We start from the raw sequence: 21,419 nt of genomic DNA, 5'->3' as shown, positions 1-21,419 counted from the left end.
GCAGCTGAAAAGATATCAGCAAAAAGGAGGGAGGGTAGCAGGGTCAGGGGGCTTGCTGGAGGCTGGCAGCAGGCCCCTTGCTGGGGGTGGGCCTGGGCAGTTGCCCAATGATGCCGAAAGGAAAGGTTGTAGCTCAGTGGTAGAGCATCCGCTCGGTATACAGAAGGTCTGAGGTTCAGTCCCTCATGGCCCGTCCCCGTAGGGCTGGGAAAGAGCCCTGCTTGAACCCTGGAGGGCTGCTGCCAATCAGTGTGGGCAATACTGAGCCAGATGGACCAACGGTCTGACTTTATGCAAGGCACACTCATCAACCCTTTATTCGGAACCATGAGGACTGGCATCTTACTTTCTTTTTAAGGGATGGCCCATTGGTCAGTGGTAGATCATCTAAGAGGCACGCAGAAGGCCCCAGGTTCAGTCCCTGGTGGCATCTCCAGGCACGGCTGGGAGAGTCCCCTGCCTGAAGACCTGGAGAGCCGCTGCCGGTCAGTGTGCACAATACTGAGCTAGATTGTCCAATGGCCTGGCCCGGTACAAGGCGGAGCCCTCGGTTCCTGTGATGGCTGCAGCGCTCCAGCCCTGCTCCCAGCTCCCATCTGTTCATGGGGGCATGTTGTGGCACATCCAGAAATCGTTCTTTAGAGCTGGCCATGTGGACTCTTCAGTCGTTGGGAAAACGTCGTGTTAAGGCCCCTGTCATGGCAAGTATGTGTTTCCTCAGAATGGGGAGGGCCAGAGCTCAGTGGAAGAGGGCCTGTTTTGTGTGCAGAAGGCTGCAGACTCAGCCCTGTGGCACCTCCAGTTGACGGGGCTAGGAAAGGATATCTGTGCCTTAGAAAGCCTCGGGAGGAGCTGCTGTCAGTCAGAGTAGGCAGTACTGGGCTAGATAGCTCAATCACCTTCTCCTGTCAATTGCTTTTTACTTCCAGTGGGGTGGGCAAATAATTATGGAGAGGCCCTGTAGCTTCATTGGGAACAGCACCTGCTGTGCATCCCGAAGGCTCCGGGTTCGATCTCCAGTTAAAAGGATCAGGTATTTATTTATTTATTGCATTTATATCCTGCCTTTCCTCCAAGGAACTTCTCCACTCCCCATTGTATCCTGTGAGGTAGGTTCACCCAGTGCACTTCATGGCTGAATGGGGATTTGAACCCTGGTCTCTCAGATCCTAGTCCAACACCCTAACCGTTACACCACTGGCTCTCCGGGTAGGAGGTGGTAAGAAAGCCCTCTTTCTGCTCAAGACCTCAGAGAGCTGCTGTCAGACAAAAGTCTGGTGTGCAAGGCAGCAGGAGTGTAGACATCCAGGGTCTCGGCTCTCCCTACTTTTTTGGGAGCAGGGTCCCTATGTCTCCAGCATCCTATGAGCCAATCAGCATGAAAGGGGAGTGTGTGAGCCACTGAAAAGAGTAATCTTACATGCTTCCTTGTCTTTTCCTGCTGATTGGAGCCAATCAGAGTGAAAGGAGGTGAGTCAACCACTGAGAAGACTCTTTTCAGTAGCAAACTCTCCCCCCTTTCATGCTGATTGGCTCCTAGGGATGCCTGTTGTTGTGGGAGAAGGCATTAGCAAGGATTTTATTCTCAATCCAGGAGCAAAGAAGGGTGTGTGTGGCTATGACTATCATGAAAGGACCCTGCACTTCTGAATTTGCGGCTACACTACAGCATGGTGGTGTCACATGCAACTCAGCATCAGGCACTTGCTGAAACTCACACCCCAGCAATGAGCCATTGTTGAAAGAAAAAACCCAGGTTTTCTGACCATGTTTCTACTGGCAGGGAAAGCCTGCTAAAGAAACCTTGCAGCTGACCGTTGACATCCCTCACGTTTTAAAGCAGAGGCGGGAAACCTGAAGCCTGGGGGTCAAATGCAGTCCTCCAGATCTCTCTAGCTGGCCCTCGGAGCTCTCTCCAGGCCACCACCCTCAATGGCCCTGCTCTGCATCCCGGCCGTTTTTGCCTGTCTGCAATGTGCCTTGAGCTCTTAATGTATCTTACATCCCTGGATGAAGGATAGACGGGTGGGTGAGCGTGTGTGTGTATAGAAATCAGCCCACTGCACAAAGGTAAAAATGACATTTGTTGCTCCACCTGCATTTGCCTCTGGCCACGCCCATCACTCGCCTGTGGCCCTCAGAAGGTTGCCCAGAAGGTAAAGCGGCCCTCAGGCTGGAAAAGGTTCCCCACCCCTCTTTCAAAAGAATCCTGGACAAAAGTCATAGAATAGCAGAGTTGGAAGGGGCCTATAAGGCCATCAAGTCCAACCCCCTGCGCAATGCAGGAATCCAAATCAAAGCATTCCCGACAGATGGCTGTCCAGCTGCCTCTTGAATGCCTCCAGTGTCGGAGAGGCAGAAGAGCCCACTACCTCTCTAGGTAATTTATTCCATTGTCGTATGGCTGTAACAGTTAGGAAGTTTTTCCTGATGTCCAGTCGAAATCTGGCTTCCGGCAACTTGAGCCCATTATTCTGTGTCCTGCACTCTGGGACGATCAAGAAGAGATCCTGGCCCTCCTCTATGTGACAACCTTTCATGTACTTGAAAGTCGGGATGCCCTCTTGCACCTGAGAAATTTGCAAAGCCTGGTCATTGCCCCGTGGGGCAGGAATGAGCGCTTTGGGGTGCTGTTGCTACTTGCCTGGCTTTGCTGTCCAGAAAGGTGAAACGTTTCCTGTTATGGGGCTCAAGCCACAGGAAATGATCCCCCTGCTTAAAGGGCCGCGGGGGGTTCTACACACCACTGCGTTTAGTAGACCAATAGTCTGACTTGATATAAGGCAGCCTCCCTATGTTCCTATGCCTTTGTGGAAGGCAGGGGTGTAGTCGTCCAGGGTCTCAGGGGGTCTTAGACCCCCTACTTTTTTGGCATCCGGGTCCCAGAAGGGTCCCTATGTCTCCAATGTCCTACAGGCCAATCAGCATGAAAGGAGACCGTGCTAACCACTGGTAAGAACCTTCTAACATGCTTCTTTGTTCTTTCCTGCTGATCAAAGCCAATCAGAGTTGAAAGGAGGTGAGTCAGCCCATAAGAAGACTCTTCCCAATAGCCAACACACTCCCCTTTCATGCTGATTGGTTCCTAGAAACTTCTGCTGTTGTGGGAGAAGGCATGCATGGGAAGGACTGAGGAGTGCTGAGATGGTGATAAGAGAGCAAGCAAGCGAGGGGCATGGCTGTGAGGGAGTGTGATATGACCATCACAAAGGTGCCCTGCACTTCTGAATTTGCCACTGCACTCCTTGCATGCTGAAGGTCCCAGTTTCAATCCCTGACATTTCCAGGTAATGGAAATGGGCTGCCTTCAAGTCGATCCTGACTTATGGCGACCCTATGAGTAGGTGTTCATGGTAAGCGGTATTCAGAGGGGGTTTACCATTGCCTCCCTCCCAGATTAGTCCTCCCCAGCTGGCTAGGGCCTGCTCAGCTTGCCACAGCTGCACAAGCCAGCCCCTTTCTTGTCCACAACTGCGATCTTGGGGGCAACTGGGCTCCTTGGGACTATGCAGCTTGCCCACGGCTGCACAGGTGGTAGGGCATGTAACCCCTGAGACACTCCCTGTGGGGGTGATCTTTAGCTGGTCCTTGACACCCAGGAGACACGAGCGGGGATTTGAACTCACAGACTCTGGACTCCCAGCCAGGCTCTCCTCCCCACTGGGCTATACCAGCTGAATGACATTTCCAGGTAGGGCTAGGAATATCCCCTATCCGGAACCCTGGAGAGCCCCTGCCGATCAGGGTAGACAATACTGACGGACCAGTGGTCTAATTTGGTCTGCCTTTTTTTCCCCCTCAGGGTGCTTCCAGACTGTTGCTTCCGATCTTTACGTGAAATTGCTGCTGTTGTTGTTGTCATTTATGTCCCACCTTTCCTCCTTGGAGCTCAAGGTGGTTTATGTGGTTCTTTTGCTCCTCCCTGTTTCATCCTCAGAACAACCCTGTGAGGTAGGTTAGGCTGAGAGCCAGTGACTGGTCCTCAAGTTCACCTGGTGAGTTTCATGGCTAAGTGGGGATCTTAACCCTCTCCTCTCAGGTCCTAGCCCAGCACTCTAACCACACTGCACAACTTTTCTCCTTATTAGAACATTCCATAGTTTGGGTATTTGTTGCCTACATTATACATATGCTATTTTTTTGTGATTTGGGGAACATTTTTACAATTGTCAAATGTGGGTTAGGATAGGATGTGTCTCCTCTGATTCTCCTACCTCATGCTTGGGGCATTTCCAGACTACCTGTTCACTGAACACTTGTCTGGATTTGTTTGCAGGGAGATTAGACGATGTTGGCTATTGAATGAGTCATGCTCTGGCGCCAGTGGGTGGCCAGTTCAGCCACTGGCCAAGGGCCCCGGCAACAGGGGCTGGGAGGATGGAGTTCCCGCTCTGTGACCCCTCCAGCATGGAGTTGTGGGACATGATCACAAATCACTACCAGACAGTGGTGCGCACCACCTCTTGTGTTGCCGCATCAGTGCGCTGTGTGTGCATGCCTGCCATCACCCAAGATGGCAGCAGTGTCAACATGCCACTGCCGCCATCTTGGGTGATGGTGGGCACGCATGCTGACGCAGCAACACAAGATGTGGCACAACCAGGTGTATTTAAGCATGCATGGGGGGGCGGAGCCCCACTGTGGCCTGGTACCCAAGGCCTGCTGTGGTCTAGAATGAGTATTAATTCTGATTTGTTTGTGGAGAGGTTAGATGAAAGATCCAAGCAAGTGTTATTCCACCTTTTCCACTGCACTTTCCACTCTTTTGGGGAAGTGGGTTTGTTGCACAAGACCTCTCAACCAACTGTAATTGTGCAACCTGAAGTTGCTGGTGTATAAATGAATCCCCCTGAAAAATAGTAGGTTGGAAGCACCCATACTTTCTGGATCAGTGGGGTACACAGGAAATGCTTTGCATGCAATTCAGGAGATCCCAGGTTCATCACTGGCATCTCCAGTTAAACAAAGTTATCACATGACCCCAGACCCAGGACAAAACAAAAACATCAAAATCATACCATTTCTCACATCCACTGAACTAATATAAGGACAGAAACAAATCATGATACAATTAAATTAACAACATCGCTTCATGGGGGCATCAAAAGAGAAATCTAGCAGCTGTTTCCATTTTTACTGTTAGAATTGTTATTAATTAAATGTATATCCCGACCTTCCTCCGAGAAGAAGACAAGGGTGGCGTTTCGTTTGTGTCAGCCAATAAGTAAGCCAAATATCATTCCTGGGTGTCTTAGTAGGATGGAGGTAGAGAATCTCTTTCAGTGTGAAAAGTTGCATACGAAAAGAGCAGAGATTAATGTTTCTGTTACTTCACTAGGTTGGTGGGGGGGGGGTTGTGTGAGGATGTGAGCATTTTCTGCAACATGTCACTGATATATTGGTGAATTTATACTGGACTGTGCCTTAGCGCACACCATTCTACTTAACAGATCACATCCACACCATACTTTAAAGCACATTTAAAGCACATGGCTTCCCCCAAAGAACATGCGGGGTCCCTCAGGGCTCAGTGTTGTGTCCGATGTTGTTTAACATCTATATGAAGCCACTGGGTGAGGTCATCCGGAAGTTTGGAGTCCAATACCATCAATATGCTGATGATACTCAGCTTTACTTCTCCTTTCCCCCAGATACAAGAGAAGCTGTTCAGCCCCTGAATCAATGCCTGTCCTCAGTGATGGGCTGGATGAGGCTGAATAGGCTAAAATTAAACCCAGACAAAACAGAAGTGCTCCTCGTTAGTCGCACGTTTGATTTGGAAACAGGGAATTTACCAAGGTTGGATGGGGTAGTACTCCCCCTTAAGACACAGGTTCGCAGTTTGGGTGTGATTCTGGACTCGACTTTGAATCTAGAGGCCCAGGTTGCGGTGGTGTCCAAGAGCGCGTTTGCCCAGTTAAGACTGGTTCGCCAACTGCGCCCGTTTTTGGAGACATCCGACTTGACGAAAGTAACATACGCTTTAGTCACATCCCAATTAGACTATTGCAACTCGCTCTATGTGGGGCTTCCCCTGAAAACAGCTCGGAAGCTTAAATTGGTTCAAAGAGCGGCAGCTAGGATGTTAACGGGAGCTAACTTGTGGGCCCATACAACTCCCCTTCTACAACAATTGCACTGGTTGCTGATCTGCTTCTGGGCTCAATTCAAGGTGTTAGTCTTAACATTTAAGGCCCTACATGGATTGGGCCCTGTCTATCTGTCTGATCGTATGTCCTTTTATGAACCCTCCCGGCCCTTGAGGTCTTCTGTTGATCCTCTTCTTGCGATTCCCTCAATTTTTCAAGTTCATTTGGTGAGAACTAGAACTAAAGCCTTTTCTGTGATTGCTCCTAAACTTTGGAACTCTTTACCGGTAGAGGTACGGTTATCTCCTCTCTTGCAATATTTCGTCGCCAGGTCAAAACGTTCCTTTTTCGTCAAGCATTCAGTTAATCGTTATAAAGGATGTTTTTAATCTCCGATATACTTTTATTGTTAATTATTCGTATTTTAATATTGTTGTGATTATGCTAATGTTATTTGTTTATGATTGTTTTTGTTCGCCGCTCTGAGTTCTTCGAAAATAGAGCGGGCTACAAATGTTTTAAATAAATAAATAATAAATACTTTAAAGCACATTTAAAGCACATGGCTTCCCCCAAAGAATCCTGGGAACTGTAGTTTGTTAATGGTGCCGGAAGTTGTAACTTGGTGAGGAGAAGGATGTAGTTGTCCAGGATCTTGGAGGGTCTTAGACCCCTTACTTTTTTTGGGAGCAGGCTCCCTATGTCTCCAGCATCCTATGAGCCAATCAGCATGAAAGGGGAGTGTGTTAGCCACTGAGAAGAGTCCTCATATTCTTCCTTGTCCTTTCCTACTGATTGGAGGCAGAGTGAAAGCAGGTGAGTCAGCCACTGAGAAGCCTCTTCTCAGTAGCTAAGACACTCCCCTTTCATGCTGATTGGCTCCTAGGGAGGTCTGTTGTTGTAGGAGAAGGAATTAACAAGGATCTCATTCTCAACCCCACAGCAAAATAAAAAAAGGGGATTGGGCCTGGCTGTGACTAATGTGAAGGGACTTCTGAATTTGCCTATACACTACTGGAGGTAAACTACAATTCCCAGGATTCTTTGGGCAAAGTCGTGTGCTTTCAATGTGCGTTGAGTGTATGGTGTAGATCTGCGTGTTCTGAGATGACTCCCCCAGCCTTACTGCTCACACCCGCCCCATACATTTAAAGCACAAATTAAAGCACATGGCTTCTCCCAAAGAATCCTAGAAACTGTAGCTCTGAGCACCCTTAACGAACTACAGTTCCCGGGATTCTTTGAGGGAAGCCACTGCTCTAAAGGTATGGTGTGGATGCCACCGCTGCTACCTGGAGGGGTGCTCTTGCGCTATAGCGCAACGAAAGCGGGGCAAACAATAAGCCGGAACATTTATGGTACAAAAAGTTACAGGATTTCAAGGGGAAGCTGCGAGACACACACTGATAGCAAACAAAGCGGTATGCCCGCCCTGAAATTTTTGCAGGGGCAAAACAGTATTGAAGACAGGATGACACACCACCATGTGCAAAACCCACCATGCCTGCGCAATGCAAAGGACATCTGAAGGGGCTTTGCTTTAAGCAGCGTGGCTTCCCAGCGAGAAGTTTTGCTTTGCTTTTAAATCAGCAACACTGATGTAGCCCCAGAGGCTGACACCAACCACCCGCGTCCAGTTGCGCTCAGTGGGGCTTATTTTCCACCCGGGTTAAGAGTACAGCTTTAACAAGGGTGCTACGAAAATGACCAAAAAAGCAAGCGGCAGCAGCGGCAGCAGCAAGCAGCCAATCCTGGGAAGGGCAAGGATCAAGGGGCGGGGCCCCGGTTTCCCAGCAATGCGGCCATCAGTCTCTCCGAGGAGATTGCCGGGATTGGCTGGATGAGCCGCGGGGGCGTGGCTCCCTGGTTGAGGATATGAATGGAGGAGGAGAAAGGGGCGGGGCAGGAAGTTGGAAGCGGCGAGAGGCAGGTGAGGAGGGGCGCGCCAAGGTGGGGCGGGTTGCTGCGGAGGAGCACGTGCCTGCGCAAATTTCGGGGGGGGGGAAGCTGAGGCGGCCCCCATATATTTTCTCCTCACCTCCTGCGTCCCCAGAGCAGAAGAGAAGGATCTGGCCCACTCCTCCTGGCCTCCCTCCCGGGATCTGGGAAAGGGGCATCTCCTTGCAAGACTCGGGGGGGGGATCTACTGTGCATGCAGGAGGTCCCAGGTTCAAAGTCTCCCCTCCTCCCCGCGAACCGCCAGCTAAGGCTGGGAAACGGCCCTGCCTGCCTAAGGCCCTGCAGTGCTGCTGCCAGTCAGTGTTGGCAGTGCTGAGCTAGATGGGCCAGTGGTCTCGCTCCCAAAGGCAGCTTGCTATGTTCCTGTGCCTGCAACCCAGGAGAGCTGCCGCTGGTCAGCGCAGACAAGGCTGAGCAGGATAGACCAACAGTGTTCCTTTGGCATTCCCTTCCCTGAAATATTGGAAAGGTGCCATCTCTGTTATCTTTTTGGCGCCTACTGAAGACTTTCCTCTTTCAAGAAGCCTTTTAAGTAGAGACCTTAATCTGTCAATTTTAATTTTTCTCACTTTCTCATTTTTCCAACAGAAAGCAGGCTGTTAGTGTAGTGGCACCTACCCTCTGGAATTCCCTCCCCTTAAATATTAGACAGGCACCATCTCTGTTATCTTTTTGGCGCCTGCTGAAGATCTACCTCTTTCAGCAAGCCTTGTAAGTACAGACCTTATCCACATCCGTGTCTGTGTTGGAATTACTTTTTAATATGTTTTTAAGGCTTTTTTAGAAATGTTTTATAGGTGTTTTATTTTAATATGTTTTAAAGTCTGTTTTTATGAAGTTTTAGTGTTTTTGCTTGCTGCCAGGGCTCCAACAGGGAGGAATGGTGGGATATAAATTTAATAATAAACACAACATAGGAAACAGTGTAGTGGCACCTGCCCTTTGGATTTCCCTCTGCTTAAATATTCGACAGGCACCATCTCTGTTATCTTTTTTGCACCTGCTGAAGACCTTCCTCTTTCAGCAAGCCTTTCAAGTTGTTCTTATCCCTGCAGTAGTGGATGAGGTCAGCAGGGCTGTGGAGTCGGTATGTCAAACCTTCGACTCCGACTCCTCTATTTTTCTACTGTCCGACTCCTTCATAAATGGCAAATGTATATTAATGTATTAATATTAATAAATTAATATTAATATTAAAATATTAATTTTATTTTGAAGTCAGAGTCAGTACATTTCTACTGACTCTGACTCCACCCAAAATTGCTTCCGACTCCGACTCCACAGCCCTGGAGGTCAGCCCATGGGCTCCTACTGGGAGGAAGGGTGGGGTATAAATCTATTTATTCATTTATTTATTTATTGCATTTATACCCTGCCTTTCTTTCCATGATAGAAACCCCAGGCGGCTTACATATGGTTCCCAGGCAGTCTTCCATCCAGGCACTGACCAGACTTGACCCTGCTTAGCGTTAACAAGGTGGTGGCCTCATGTGCCTTTAGACCCCCCTAGCCTGGGACCCATAAATAGATATGTTATTAATTTTATAAATAAATAAAATAAACAAAAGGTAATGGAGTCGGACAAGATCCCCCTCTGTGGCCCCTATAGCTGGAGCACCATGGGATGGAAAATTGGAGTTGTGGGTAGCGTAAAGGTGGAGCATCAGTTTGGCTCCAGGATTAAATCTGGCATTCCTACCCAGACTGAAGCTTTGAGACTTGAAGGGCACGGTGCAACACATTCCCCGGACATCTTTGTGTGGAAGGAAATCCTGCAGGAGCAGGTTGTAGCTCAGTGGTCAAACATCTGTTTTGCTGATAGAAGGTCCCAGGTTCAGTCCTCAGTGGCATCTCCAGGTAAAGACTCCAGCTGCTTTCACACTGCACTTTATTCCATTGTTCTGACGATTTCTTACCTGGTAATTTGCGCATTATATTTGATCTTTCACACGACGTACAAGCTAGTTCTGGGATTCTAGTGGAATGTAGTGCAAGGTTAGCGCAAGTTTCCATGATAAATGATACCAGAAATAATCCGTTAGCAAGGCTGGGAACTGGGAAGATTGCAGGAGTTTTGCGCTAGCTGCAGCCGCTCACATGACGGCCATCTCAGCATGCAAGGCATTCCCGCCCTTCAGTGGCGCGTTCTGGCATCGGCGCAGATAGCAGCAGCGTTTCCCACACACACCCCTGTGTCGATACAATTCAAAGTAATTTAAAAAGTCAGATCCTAAAGGGAGAGGGCTTGCATGGTGATAGATCTTAGGCCTCCTACGCAGTGGGGAACAGTGCGCGCGTGTATAATGGGTGAGGGATGAAAACAAGCCGTGTAGCAGAAAATGTCGGTATATTGGCCGAAAAAGCTGCTGTTCCTTAACACAAAAGGTACTGCCGTGTGAAAGGGATTTTAGAAATGTGGGCAGAAGCGTTACCATTTGAAGCCGTTAAACTAACACAGTCAGCCCCATGTGTGAAAGCAGCCTCCATTGGCTGAAATCCTGGAGTGCTGCTGCCTGTCTGACTGCAGAGGTTTATTTATTTATTAAGTTTATGTCCCGCCCTTCAACAGGAGCCCAGGGCGGCATGAGCTATATGGATCGATGCGCTGATGTGGCATAAAGTAGTGGGGGAGTTCCGCTTTCTGGTGGAGAGAGAAAGCAGAAAGTCATTCACTCTCCTGGCCCCTTCCTGCTCATCTGAGTAGCAGAAGCAGAGGGACTGAACTGGGAATGCTGTGGGCTCAAGTTACCAGGTCTCTGGAGGTGCAGGCTTTGAGGGAGGGGAGCCTGCGTGGGCCCAGTGAGATAGGGCATAGCCTGGCAGAGGTACCAGGAGATCCAGGATGGGCCCGGGGTCAGCCAGGGTGGGATCTGGTGGAGGTGCCAGGAGAGCTAGGGTGTGCTAAGGGCCCTCTGGAGTGGAGCCTGGTGTAACATGTTCCCCAACCGAGCAGGGAATAGCTTGTCTTCCTCCCGTCGATATTAGAGGAGGAGAATTTCCAAGTGGTCTGTAAGGCGAAAAATTTTGGGAACCGCCAGTCAGATGCCTTGGGTTGGCACAGAAGGGTTAGATCTGTACCAACGCCTCTCACTTTCTCTCCCCAGTTTGGCACGATGGTGGATTCCCAGTATGTTCTGCCCAACGATATTGGCATTGCAACACTGGACTGCGCCGAAGCCTTCCAGCTCTTATCGCCGGAAGAAAAGCTGTACGCTCACTACCTCTCGCGGGCCTGCTGGTACGGGGGCCTGGTGGTGCTACTGCAGACCTCCCCAGAGGCCCCTGCAATCTATGCCCTGATCTCCCGGCTCTTCCGGGCCCAGGACCCTGCGCGGTTGGGCGAGCTGGCGCACTCGCTCGGCCTCTCGGACGAGGAGTATCAGGTACTAGCAACTGTCTCTGTGTGTGTCCTTTCAGGTATGTCCGCCTGCGTTTCCAGGTGGCAGCTGCATTTTGATGACAATCTTTGGCTTTTCAAGCTGAGCTTCTTTGCTCTTCCCTTGCGCTGCGATTAAACCAGGAAGCATTAACTGTAGTTTCCCTTTTTTGTAAAAACCAGGAAACGATGGTTACCAGTTTTGGAACAAGCAAGGATCTTAAACCATGGCTTGAAGTCGGTTTAATGTCCTGGCCTGTTCTGAAACTGGTAGCCATAGTTTCTTAGTTCAGATAAAATCGGAAACTGTGGTTAGCAAGAAGCTGCCCGCTTTTAACTGCGGCTCACACAAAGCAAGGTGTGAACTATGGTTACAAGCTGCGGAACAAAGCAGGATCTAAACCCATGGTTTGAAGTCGGTTTTACATCCCAGATTGTTCTGAAATTGGTAACTGCCATTTCTTGGTTTGGATAAAATAGGAAACTGTGCTGGTAAGAGGCTTCCTGCTTTAATTGCAGTTCACGTGAAGGGCCTTCATGCCCTTGTGAAGGACCGGTGCATATCTAGGCTTAACAAGCTGAGTTGTTATCATTTGAAGCAACTCCCTGGGTGGGCCATATTTGCAGTGCTGTGTGCAATTCTGCTGGCCTGTTCTGACAACGGATATTGCAGAGGTGAAAAAAGCAAAACAGTCAGGGGACTGGAAGAACCTTCCCTCTGGTAGAAGGGATAGAGAGGAAGCTTTCCTCCCCCTATTGTAATACTAGAACTTGGGGCCATCCAATGGAACGGACTGGCAGCTCTTTCAAGTCGGAAGAGAGGTGATATTTCTTTGCCCGACAGGTGGTTTGAACTCTGATTGCGACTGTTGTTTTGTCTGGACAGAGGATAGTGACAGTTGTGTGTGTAGAAACTAACCTATTGTACAAAGGAAAAATTTACATTCGCTGCTCTGCTGCATTTGCCTCTGACTTCACCTACCGCAGGCATGGGGCCCCTGGAAGGTTGCTCAGAAGGGAAAGTGGCCCTCAGACTGAAAAATGTTCCCCACCCCTTGAGTAGAGTCTTAGCAACACCTGGAAGCCCATGCTTTAAAACTGGGCAATTGCTAACCTGCCTGCAGATGGACCATATCCTCTGTCTGAAGGTAGTTCCCAAGAAACCAGGTAACCGGTCAGATGATCAGTGATGCTCAAGCTCCTCTATTTCCAGTCTGTAAATTTTTTTTGGTTAGTGGGTGGGTGAGAGATAATGTCTAATTTTAGCACTGTTATGAGAGAGGGTGAGGCTCTGCACACATTTATGAAGGTTGTTGCCCCTTGCAGGCATTTCTCGTTTATGCTGCTGCCATTTACGCCAACATGGGCAACTACAAATCCTTCGGTGACACCAAATTTGTGCCCAATCTTACCAAGGTGAGTTCAAGGTGAAAGGTTACCAAGCACGTGCTGCTGTGGGGCATGATTACATTTATACCCCACATTTCCTCCAAGGAGCTCAAGGTGGCGTACAGATATGGTTCTTCCCCTGCCCGATTTTATCCTCACAACAACCCTGTGAAGTAGGTTAGGCCCAGAGACAGTGACTGGCCCACGGTTACCCCTAATGAGCTTCACGGCCGAGTGGGGATTTGAGCCCTGATCTCGCAGGTCCCAGTCTGACACTCTAACCACTACATCACACTGCCGTTTGGCCCATGTGAGATGGAGGAGCTGTTTATCTTCTGCCTTCCAGTTGGAATTACCCTTTTTCTTTTTTCTCACCGGCTGAGCTGTCAATGGAGGGGACAGAGCCTCTGCTACGGATGGGTTGAGGCTCCAGTTGATCCTGCTGGCGCTGATAAACCTTTTTCCCCCTCCCCTTCTGCCTCTAGGAGAAGCTGAAGCAGCTGGTGTGGGCGAGCCAGGCGTTCGTGGACCACCCAAAAGAGATGGAGGCGCTGTGGGACCGCTGTGCAGGGCTCATGTTCTCCCTAGAGCCTCGGCAAAGGCACTTGGGGCTCAGTGGGCAGGTTTGTTACATCGAGAACTGTGAAGTTAAAGTATACCTTAACGCACAAACAGTGCTCCAAAACAGACATAGAATGCATTATTATAAAATAATATCAAAAATTTAATGTGTATATGAACAATCAATATAAAATCCTTATAAGTATTCTCATATAGTAATAAAAAGATGCCCGAAAAATATGTAAAAAGAAATCAGTGCCCAAACTCGATGAATTCTGGAATTCCCTTCCTAGGGAGGCAAGAATGGCCCCCTCTTTGCAATCCTTCCGTCGGCAGGTAAAGACTTTTTTATTCCAACAGGCCTTTGGAGCTGAAGGTTGCTAAGGTCATGGCTTGAAGAGGGTGCTGCATTGTTATTGTTTAATTGTACTACTTTCAACTGAGGTGATTTATTAAGTGTATGTTTGAATGGTTTTAATATTGCAAATAGTTTAATACTATTTATTTTAGATTATTGTATGTTCTTAATTATAAGTATTTTTATCTGGAAGCCGCCTTGAGTTCCAGTTTGGAAAACAGGGCGGGGTAAAAATAAAATAAATAAACAAATAAATAAACAAATATATAATATAATCAAGACAATATCAGTGTGGAAATAAAAGGAAACTTGTAAACAGTGGCCAATGTACATAAATCAGTGCCCATATAATGCACAATGTATACCATAGCTTATGGCGACCCTTTGAATCTTTTTTGGATATATTCACAGGGTTTTCACGGTAAGAGGTATTCAGAGATGGTTTCCCACTGCCTTCCTCTAAGCCTACGGCACCCGGTATTCCCAAGCAGTCTCCCATCCAAGTACTAACCAGGCCTGACCCTGCTTAGTTTCCAAGATCAAACGAGATTGGGCGTGTTCAGGGTAGTATGGCTGTAGCCCAGTGGGCAGGTACTTCTCCCTTCTGCTTGGTTGAGACGTGTTCTTGAACTCTGACCGTGCCTCTTCCTACCATGGATGCGAGATGGAAAGGGGTGGGTGAGCATGTACAGAATTTGACCTACAGTGCAAAGGTATCATTTACATTCATTGCTCTGCCCACTTTTGCCTCTGGCCCCGCCCACCACTGCAATGTGCCCCCCCCCAAAGGTTGTTCAGAAGGGAATGCAGCCCTTGGGCTGGTTCCCCATCTGTGGACTACAGTCTTATCTCTGCTAGGGATGTGCTCGAATTTTGCAAAATTTGAATTTGACACCGGGTTTCCTATATATTCGCTTTTTTTGTCTTCACATATTGTTTTTTTTTTCTAGTGGTTTTCCACGGCTGAAGCAGATTTTCAAAAAATACAAGCCTCAAAAATATCAATATTAATGTTGATATTTCCCACAAAATATCAATATTAATATTTGTGTTTCATTTAAAATAGCAATTTTTTAAAAATCTATGAAAAAATCAAATTAAAAAAAAATACTGATATTAAAATACCGGTTTTTGCACGGGGAAAAACCCAAATCGGTATTTATGGCAAATAACGAACACTGATGCCCGACAAAGTAGAACTGGAAGGAAGTTCGGCGGAGAGAAAATCAAACCGGCACTGAAATGTGGATCCCATCCCTAATCTCTACCCATCGCTGTGTTTAGCCGGAGCTGCATTCTAGGAGGCGGCAATATGGCTTTGTCTGGGGAGAGCCCCATCGCCCAGGGCAACCGCAGGGACAGATCCACCATGGTTATCCTGTGATCTCTCTCTCTTCTCTCTAGGGTGTTTCCACCTACTTCTCTGCAAACTGCTCCGTGGAAGACGCGAAGCTGGCCCAGGATTTTCTTGATTCCCAGGTGCCTCAAGAATCCCCCCCCCCCGGCCACAACTCTGGGTTGGGCCTGTACCATGTGGGGTGGAGGTGCTGGAGGAGTTGGTGGGTCAGGAGATTTAACCAGGGCTGTGGAGTCGGTACGCCAAACCTTCGACTCCAACTCCAATTTTTCTACTGTCCGACTCCTTCATAAATGGCAAATGTATATTAACTAGTAATAACAAATTTACTGTAGTAAAATGGTAGCACAAGGCATTTCATCACCACCACGTGAATCATCAGGCTAGTTTGATAGAACATAAAATATATTTATTTGATTAAAATTTCTGAACAAGAAAACTTTCCTAAATTCCTATGAAAGTTTTTATTTTGAAGTCGGAGTCGGTACATTTCTTCCGACTCTGCCCAGAATTGCTTCCGACTCCATGGCCCTGGATTTAACGGGGGCTGCAGTGGGTCAGGGAGTGGCGTTGGTGCCTAGGTTGAACAAGAGAAGGTGCTGCCACTTAACGATATCTCCCAAGCTGTGCCTTCTAGCCTGAAAGTGGTTACTGCTGATATTTATTTTATAAAATGTGTGTGTTGCTTTTCTACACAAATATGTGCACTCAGAGCAACTTATGCTTAATAAGAAATGAAATTAAAAAGCAAAAGATTGAAACAAAATACAAAAATTTAAAAACAAAATGTACAAGTCTATAGGCGTTGAAGCAGCCTTTCTTTGGAAGGCTATCATAGAATCATAGAATAGTAGAGTTAGAAGGGGCCTATAAGGCCATCAAGTCCAACCCCCTGCTCAATGCAGGAATCCTATGCAACAGAAGCCTGCCAAAAGCCTTCCAAAGTTAAGAACCAAATGCCAGGTAGAAGAGAGATGTCTTTGCCTGGTGCCTAAAGATAGATAAGGATGGTGCCAGGTGTACCTCCCTGGGGAGAGCATTCCACAAATGGGGGGCCACCACTGAGAAGGCCTGTTCTCGTGTTGCCACTCTCCGCACCTTTGGAGGGGGCATATGAAGAAGGGTCTCCGATGCTGACCATAGGGTCTCGTTTTGTACATATAGGGAAAGGTGGTCCTTGGGGTATTGGGGTCCTGAGCCATATAAGGCTTTATAGGTCAAAACCAGCACTTTGAATTGAGACCAGAAACTAATTGGTAGCCAGTGCAGTTGCAGCAGAATTGGTGTTACGTGCTCAAACCGTCTTGTCCCAATGAACGGTCTGGCTGCTGAATTCTGCACCAGCTGCAATTTCTGAACTGTCTTCAAAGGCAACCCCACATATAATGCATTGCAGTAATCCAACTTAGAAGTTACCGGAGCACAGACAACAGAAGCCAGGCTATCCCTGTCTAGATAGGGTTGTAGCTGGGCCACCAGCCAAAGCTGATAGAAGGCACTCCTTGCCACTGAGGCCACTTGAGCCTCAAGCGACAGAAGTGGATCCAGAATTACTCCCAAGCTATGTACCTGCTCCTTCAGAGGGAGGGTAACCACATCAAGAGCAGGCTATAACCCCTCCATCTAGGGCAGCCTTTCCCAACTAGTGGGCCACCAGATGTTGTTGGAGCGCAATTCCCATCTTTCCTGACCATTGACAATGCTGGCTGAGGCTGATGGGAGTTGTGGTCTAACAACATCTGGAGGCACACTGGTTGGGAAAGGCTGATCTAGGGAATCACCCGCTAACAGTGCCTCAGTCTTTTCTGGATTCAGCTTTGGTTTATTGGCTCTCATCCAGTCCATTACTGAGGCAAGACATCCGTCTAGCACATCTACTGCGTGGAGATGTAAAGGAGAGAGAGAGTTGTGTGTCATCAGCATATTACTGACAACTTACTCCAAATCTCCGGATGACTCCATTCAGCAGTTTCACGAAGATGTTAAGTAGTGTGGGAGATAAAATCGAACCCCGCATAGCCCCACGTTGGAGGCTGCACAGAGCTGAATGATGCCTCCCAAGCATCACCCTCTAAGAGGGACCATCCAACTAGGATTGGAACCACCACAAAGCAGTGCCGTCCACCCCCAACTCAGACAGCTGCCCCAGAAGAATACCATGGTCGATAGTATCAAAAGCCACTAAGAGATCAAGGAGGATTAATAGGGTCACACTCCCCCTATCTTTCCCAACATAGATCATCGAAGAGGGCTACCAAGGCAGTTTCTGTGCCAAAACCGGGTCTGAACCCCGATTGAAGTGTATCTAGAAAATCGGTTTCGTCCAAGAGAGCCTGGATCTGGCCTGCCACCGCACACTCCGGAACCTTGCCCAAGAACAACATTAGTGACTTAGTTAGGTATGTTAAGGTTGAGGTTATCAGACGGCGTATGGAAGGCCCTCTGTGTATGCCCAGGAGCACTCTAAATTACAGCATGTGCCAGGGCTGAACCTGGGCTCATCTTAATGTGATGTAGCTAAAGTGTCTGATTAGACCAAGTTTGAATCGTAGCTCAGACCACATCCGCATTTTGCATTTAAAGCACTATGATGCCCCTTGCATGCAGGAGGTCCCAGTGTTGATCACTGGCATCTCCAGTTCAAAGGACAGGCAGCAGGAGATGGGGAAGACCTTCCTCTGCTGGAGACCCCTGGAGAGCCATCTCCAGTTGATCAGACAGGTTCCTGTACTTCTTATGCCGTAATGTTTTTCTCTAAAAACAGCGCCTTCCCCAGTTATCAACCATCTTGGGACCCTACGATTGGCAGGTGAGGCCTTGGTGGTGGTGATGGTGTCACCGAGCACTGGCAGGTTAGAGCTGACCCGTGACGGGGGCTTTTCAGTGGTGGCTACCCATTTGTGGAATACCGCCCCTGTGCTCCCCACACAGTGAGACGTGTCTGTCTCCCATCAGTATTAAGTTTCAGGAGGAATTCGAAAACAGGCATTTGATGGCTGAGGAGGACTCTTCCTAGCAACCTGAAGATCGCTGATGACAATGTTTTTAAGCTGTGTTTTTGGAATGTTTTTTTAACTGTTTTTGGTGTGTGTTTCTTGCTAAATATACGTTTGCCACCTTGGGCTCATTCGGGAGGAAAGGTGGGATATAAGTTCAATAACTAAATAGATAACTTTTTCTCCAGAACATCAGTGCTTACAACACAAGGCTTTTTAAGACAGAGGCAGATGGCAAAATGAACTATGAGGTTCGTCTGGCTTCCGTGCTTTCTGATGGTAAGAGCCTTTTTTGGATGTTTCATGCCCCCACCCCCAAAAATGCTCCTGGCAATCCCTGCTCAGGGCCAGTGACAATGCGAATAACGTCCCCAAGATTACCATAAATGCTACTGTTAGTGTGTTGTTTGATTTGAACATTTTTGAAATGCGCTGTTTTAAAATATCTACTAGATGGTGCTTTCTCTTTTTGAGAATTGTAACCAGTCTGTTAATCATCTTTGGTGACTTTGGAATATCCTCCAAGTGACCAGGTTGGGGGACCTTCTCTAAAGTAGAAGGGAATTCACTTGGAAGTTCTCCTTTGTAAGCCTCATTGAAATAAATGGGTGCTGACTTGGGAGAGGTTTCTATGGGGAGACCACGCTTGAACACTGTCTACAGTGCTGGGCACCTCACCTCAAACCGGATATTGTGGAGTTGCGAAAAACTTCAGAAAAGGGCAACCGATATGATTAAGAAGTTGGAGAGCAACTCCCCTATGAGAAAGGGTCACGACGTTTTAGTTGTTCAGTTGGCTTTTTAGTTGAGAGAAAAGGTAAGAGGAGACATGATAGATGTATATCAAAATATGCATGGTGTGAAGAGCTGGGTAGAGAGACATTTTTCTCCCTCTCGCATAATATTAGAACTCGGGGATATCCAATGAACTCCTGGACTCTCAGGTCACATAGTCCAGCACTCTAACCATTACACCACACTGGCTCTCAGTTGTGCCTGGAAGCAAATTGGTAACCCGTGCGAGTGTTGCAAGTGCATGACCCTGACCCCGAATGACCCTTGACCCCATCTACTCAGTCTTTCAGCCAGTCTCTGACACTCACAGCCCTTGACAAGTTTAACACTCCCCCTCCTCTTTTCACTCGAATATGCAGGACAGGCAAGAGCAAATACTTCTTTACACAGCGAGTAGTTAAACTGGGGAACTCACTCCCACAAGAGGCAGTGATGGTCACCGACTTTGGATGGCTTTAAAAGAAGATTAGACAAATTCCTGGAGGATAAGGCTATCAATGGCTACTGGTCACATTGGCTAGGTTCCCCTCCACTGTCAGAGGCCTTTGAATACCTGTTGCTGGGAATCACAAGCACGGAGAGTTGGTTTTGCTGCTGGGGCATCTGGTTGGCCGCTGTAAGAACAAGATGCTGGATTAGATGATCCACTGGCCAGGACCAGCAGCCAGGCTCTTATGTTCTTACTTTGAATTTACTTACTTTATTTATTACATTGAGAGCCAGTGTAGTGTAATGGTTAAGTTGTTGGACTACGACCTGGGAGGACAGGGTTCGAATCCCCACACAGCCATGAAGCTCACTGGGTGACCTTGGGCCAGTCACTGCCTCTCAGCCTCATGAAAACCCTATTCATAGGGTTGCCATAAGTCGGAATCGACTTGAAGGCAGTTCATTTACATTTTTTATTTATTACATTTATAAATATCGCCTTTCCTCCAAGAAGCTCAAAAGTGGCATACGTGGTTCTCCACTTTCCATTTTATCCTCGCATAGAACCCTGTGAGGTAGGCTAGGCTGAGAGACTGTGACTGGCCCCAAGGTCACCCAGGGAGCTTCATGGCCGAGTGAGGATTCGAACCCTGGACTCCCAGGTCATACAGTCCAGCACTCTAACCATTACACCACACTGGCTCTCAGTTGCACCCGGAAGCAGATGGGTAACCCGTGCAAGTGTTGCAAGCGCGGCCCCGTTTACCCAGGGTCCTTTAGCCACTCTCTGGGCTCTCTGACGCGCACAGCCCTTGCCAAGTTTAACGTCCACCCCTCTTTCACACAGATTCCCAGCTTGACGACGACATGACCGCCAAGGTGAAGTGCTTCCAGTTCGGCAGCTGCGTGTTCACTGTGACACGAGGCGATTACGCCCCGCTTCTGGAGAGAGTCGTCGAGAACTTGCGGAAAGCTCAGGTGAGGGATAGGCAAGGGCAGAGAGGAGGTGTCCTGTTCATGAGGCTGAGACGCAGGTGAAATTAAATCTTGCTTTATTAAAGTAATGGATACATCAAAAGCAGTGCGCTTCATAGAAACCTCTAAGCTAGCTCACTAGAATTCCCTAACTGCACTCTAGACATGCTCTGCAACGCGTGAAGAAAGTTGACTCAGCAGCTCAACCCAGAGAGCTGCAGTCTTAAGTAGGGAAAGTTTTAGATCGTAATCTCTGGCTCCTTCGCAAGTCCTGCCTCTGACCTGTCCGCTTCTCGCGGCATCGAGAGCGGGGTGACGGGGGGCGCGCTTTCAACGGCTCGTCTGCAAGAACCGTCTCCTTAGCAACCGGCTTGAGGTCAAGGGGCAGTGACGCGCTTGAGGCATCTCGAGAGCCGCTTGGTGAGGGGGAAGTCAATGCTCCCTCCGTAACATCTTCCAACGGCTACACCGACCTGTCTGGGGGCGGCGCGCTCTCCTCTTCGGAGATCGTGCCATCCGTGGGAACTGGCCCAGAGTCAACCTCACTCCCCCTCCCAAGGTCTTGCTGACACTCAACAACTCCTGGGTCTTCTGCGCCTTCTGACAGCTGGGAAACCTGAAACTCATGTCTTCCCCCTCCCTGGCCCTCGTGGGGGAGCGGAGGCTCAACAGGAGGGTGCTCTCCTAGCGCATCTTGGACTGCCCCCCAAATCCACCAAGATTCCAAGTGAAAGGTTTGGGCCAAGATCTTGAATTAACATGGACCTCTTGGAGACTCTGCAAATCCCAAGCTGTTTTAAGAACAGAAGAAGACTCCTGCTGGATCAGGCCGTTGGCGCGTGAGAGTCCAGCGTCCTGTCCTCAAAGGGACCGACCAGATGCCCCCGTGCGAAGGCCCGCAAGCAGGACCTGAGTGGAAGAGCAACTCTGCCGCTTCTGCAGTTTCCAGCAAGTGATATTCAGAAGCATCCTGCCCCTGACTATGGCGATTTAGTTTTGTCGTTGTTACGTGCCTTCAAGTCAATTACGACTTATGGCGACCCTATGAATCTGCGACCTCCAAGAGCATCTGTCATGTTCAGATCTTGTAAGTTCGGGTCTGTGGCTTCCTTTATGGAATCAATCCATCTCTTAT

At 48.5% G+C, this 21,419-nt stretch overlaps 1 protein-coding gene and 1 pseudogene across 3 annotated transcripts in view; one reads left to right on the top strand and one right to left on the bottom strand.

Moving 5' to 3' along the window:
- Nucleotides 1-7,972: 7,972 nt before the first annotated feature.
- The window catches only part of DPP3 (dipeptidyl peptidase 3), a 29,345-nt gene continuing 15,898 nt past the window's right edge, over nucleotides 7,973-21,419 (top strand). The window contains exons 1-8 of one of the 3 annotated variants that reach the window (XM_061606282.1): nucleotides 7,973-8,019; nucleotides 8,637-8,759; nucleotides 11,153-11,431; nucleotides 12,751-12,840; nucleotides 13,299-13,436; nucleotides 15,137-15,211; nucleotides 18,274-18,364; nucleotides 20,157-20,287. In XM_061606282.1, the coding sequence (XP_061462266.1) occupies nucleotides 11,162-11,431; nucleotides 12,751-12,840; nucleotides 13,299-13,436; nucleotides 15,137-15,211; nucleotides 18,274-18,364; nucleotides 20,157-20,287 (795 nt within the window). In that variant the 5' untranslated portion in view covers nucleotides 7,973-8,019; nucleotides 8,637-8,759; nucleotides 11,153-11,161. Of the gene's footprint in view, nucleotides 8,020-8,097; nucleotides 8,760-9,751; nucleotides 9,906-11,152; nucleotides 11,432-12,750; nucleotides 12,841-13,298; nucleotides 13,437-15,136; nucleotides 15,212-18,273; nucleotides 18,365-20,156; nucleotides 20,288-21,419 lie in introns of those variants that run through there. The other 2 variants (XM_061606283.1, XM_061606281.1) reach the window with 2 other exon arrangements.
- On the bottom strand, nucleotides 14,195-14,313 carry LOC133375295 (5S ribosomal RNA; annotated as a pseudogene).

This window comes from Rhineura floridana, chromosome 22, assembly GCF_030035675.1.
Source record: "Rhineura floridana isolate rRhiFlo1 chromosome 22, rRhiFlo1.hap2, whole genome shotgun sequence".
Classification (NCBI taxonomy): domain Eukaryota; kingdom Metazoa; phylum Chordata; class Lepidosauria; order Squamata; family Rhineuridae; genus Rhineura; species Rhineura floridana.
The sequence above is the reverse complement of the archived record's forward strand: the minus strand, read 5'-3'. Positions and strand labels throughout refer to the sequence as shown.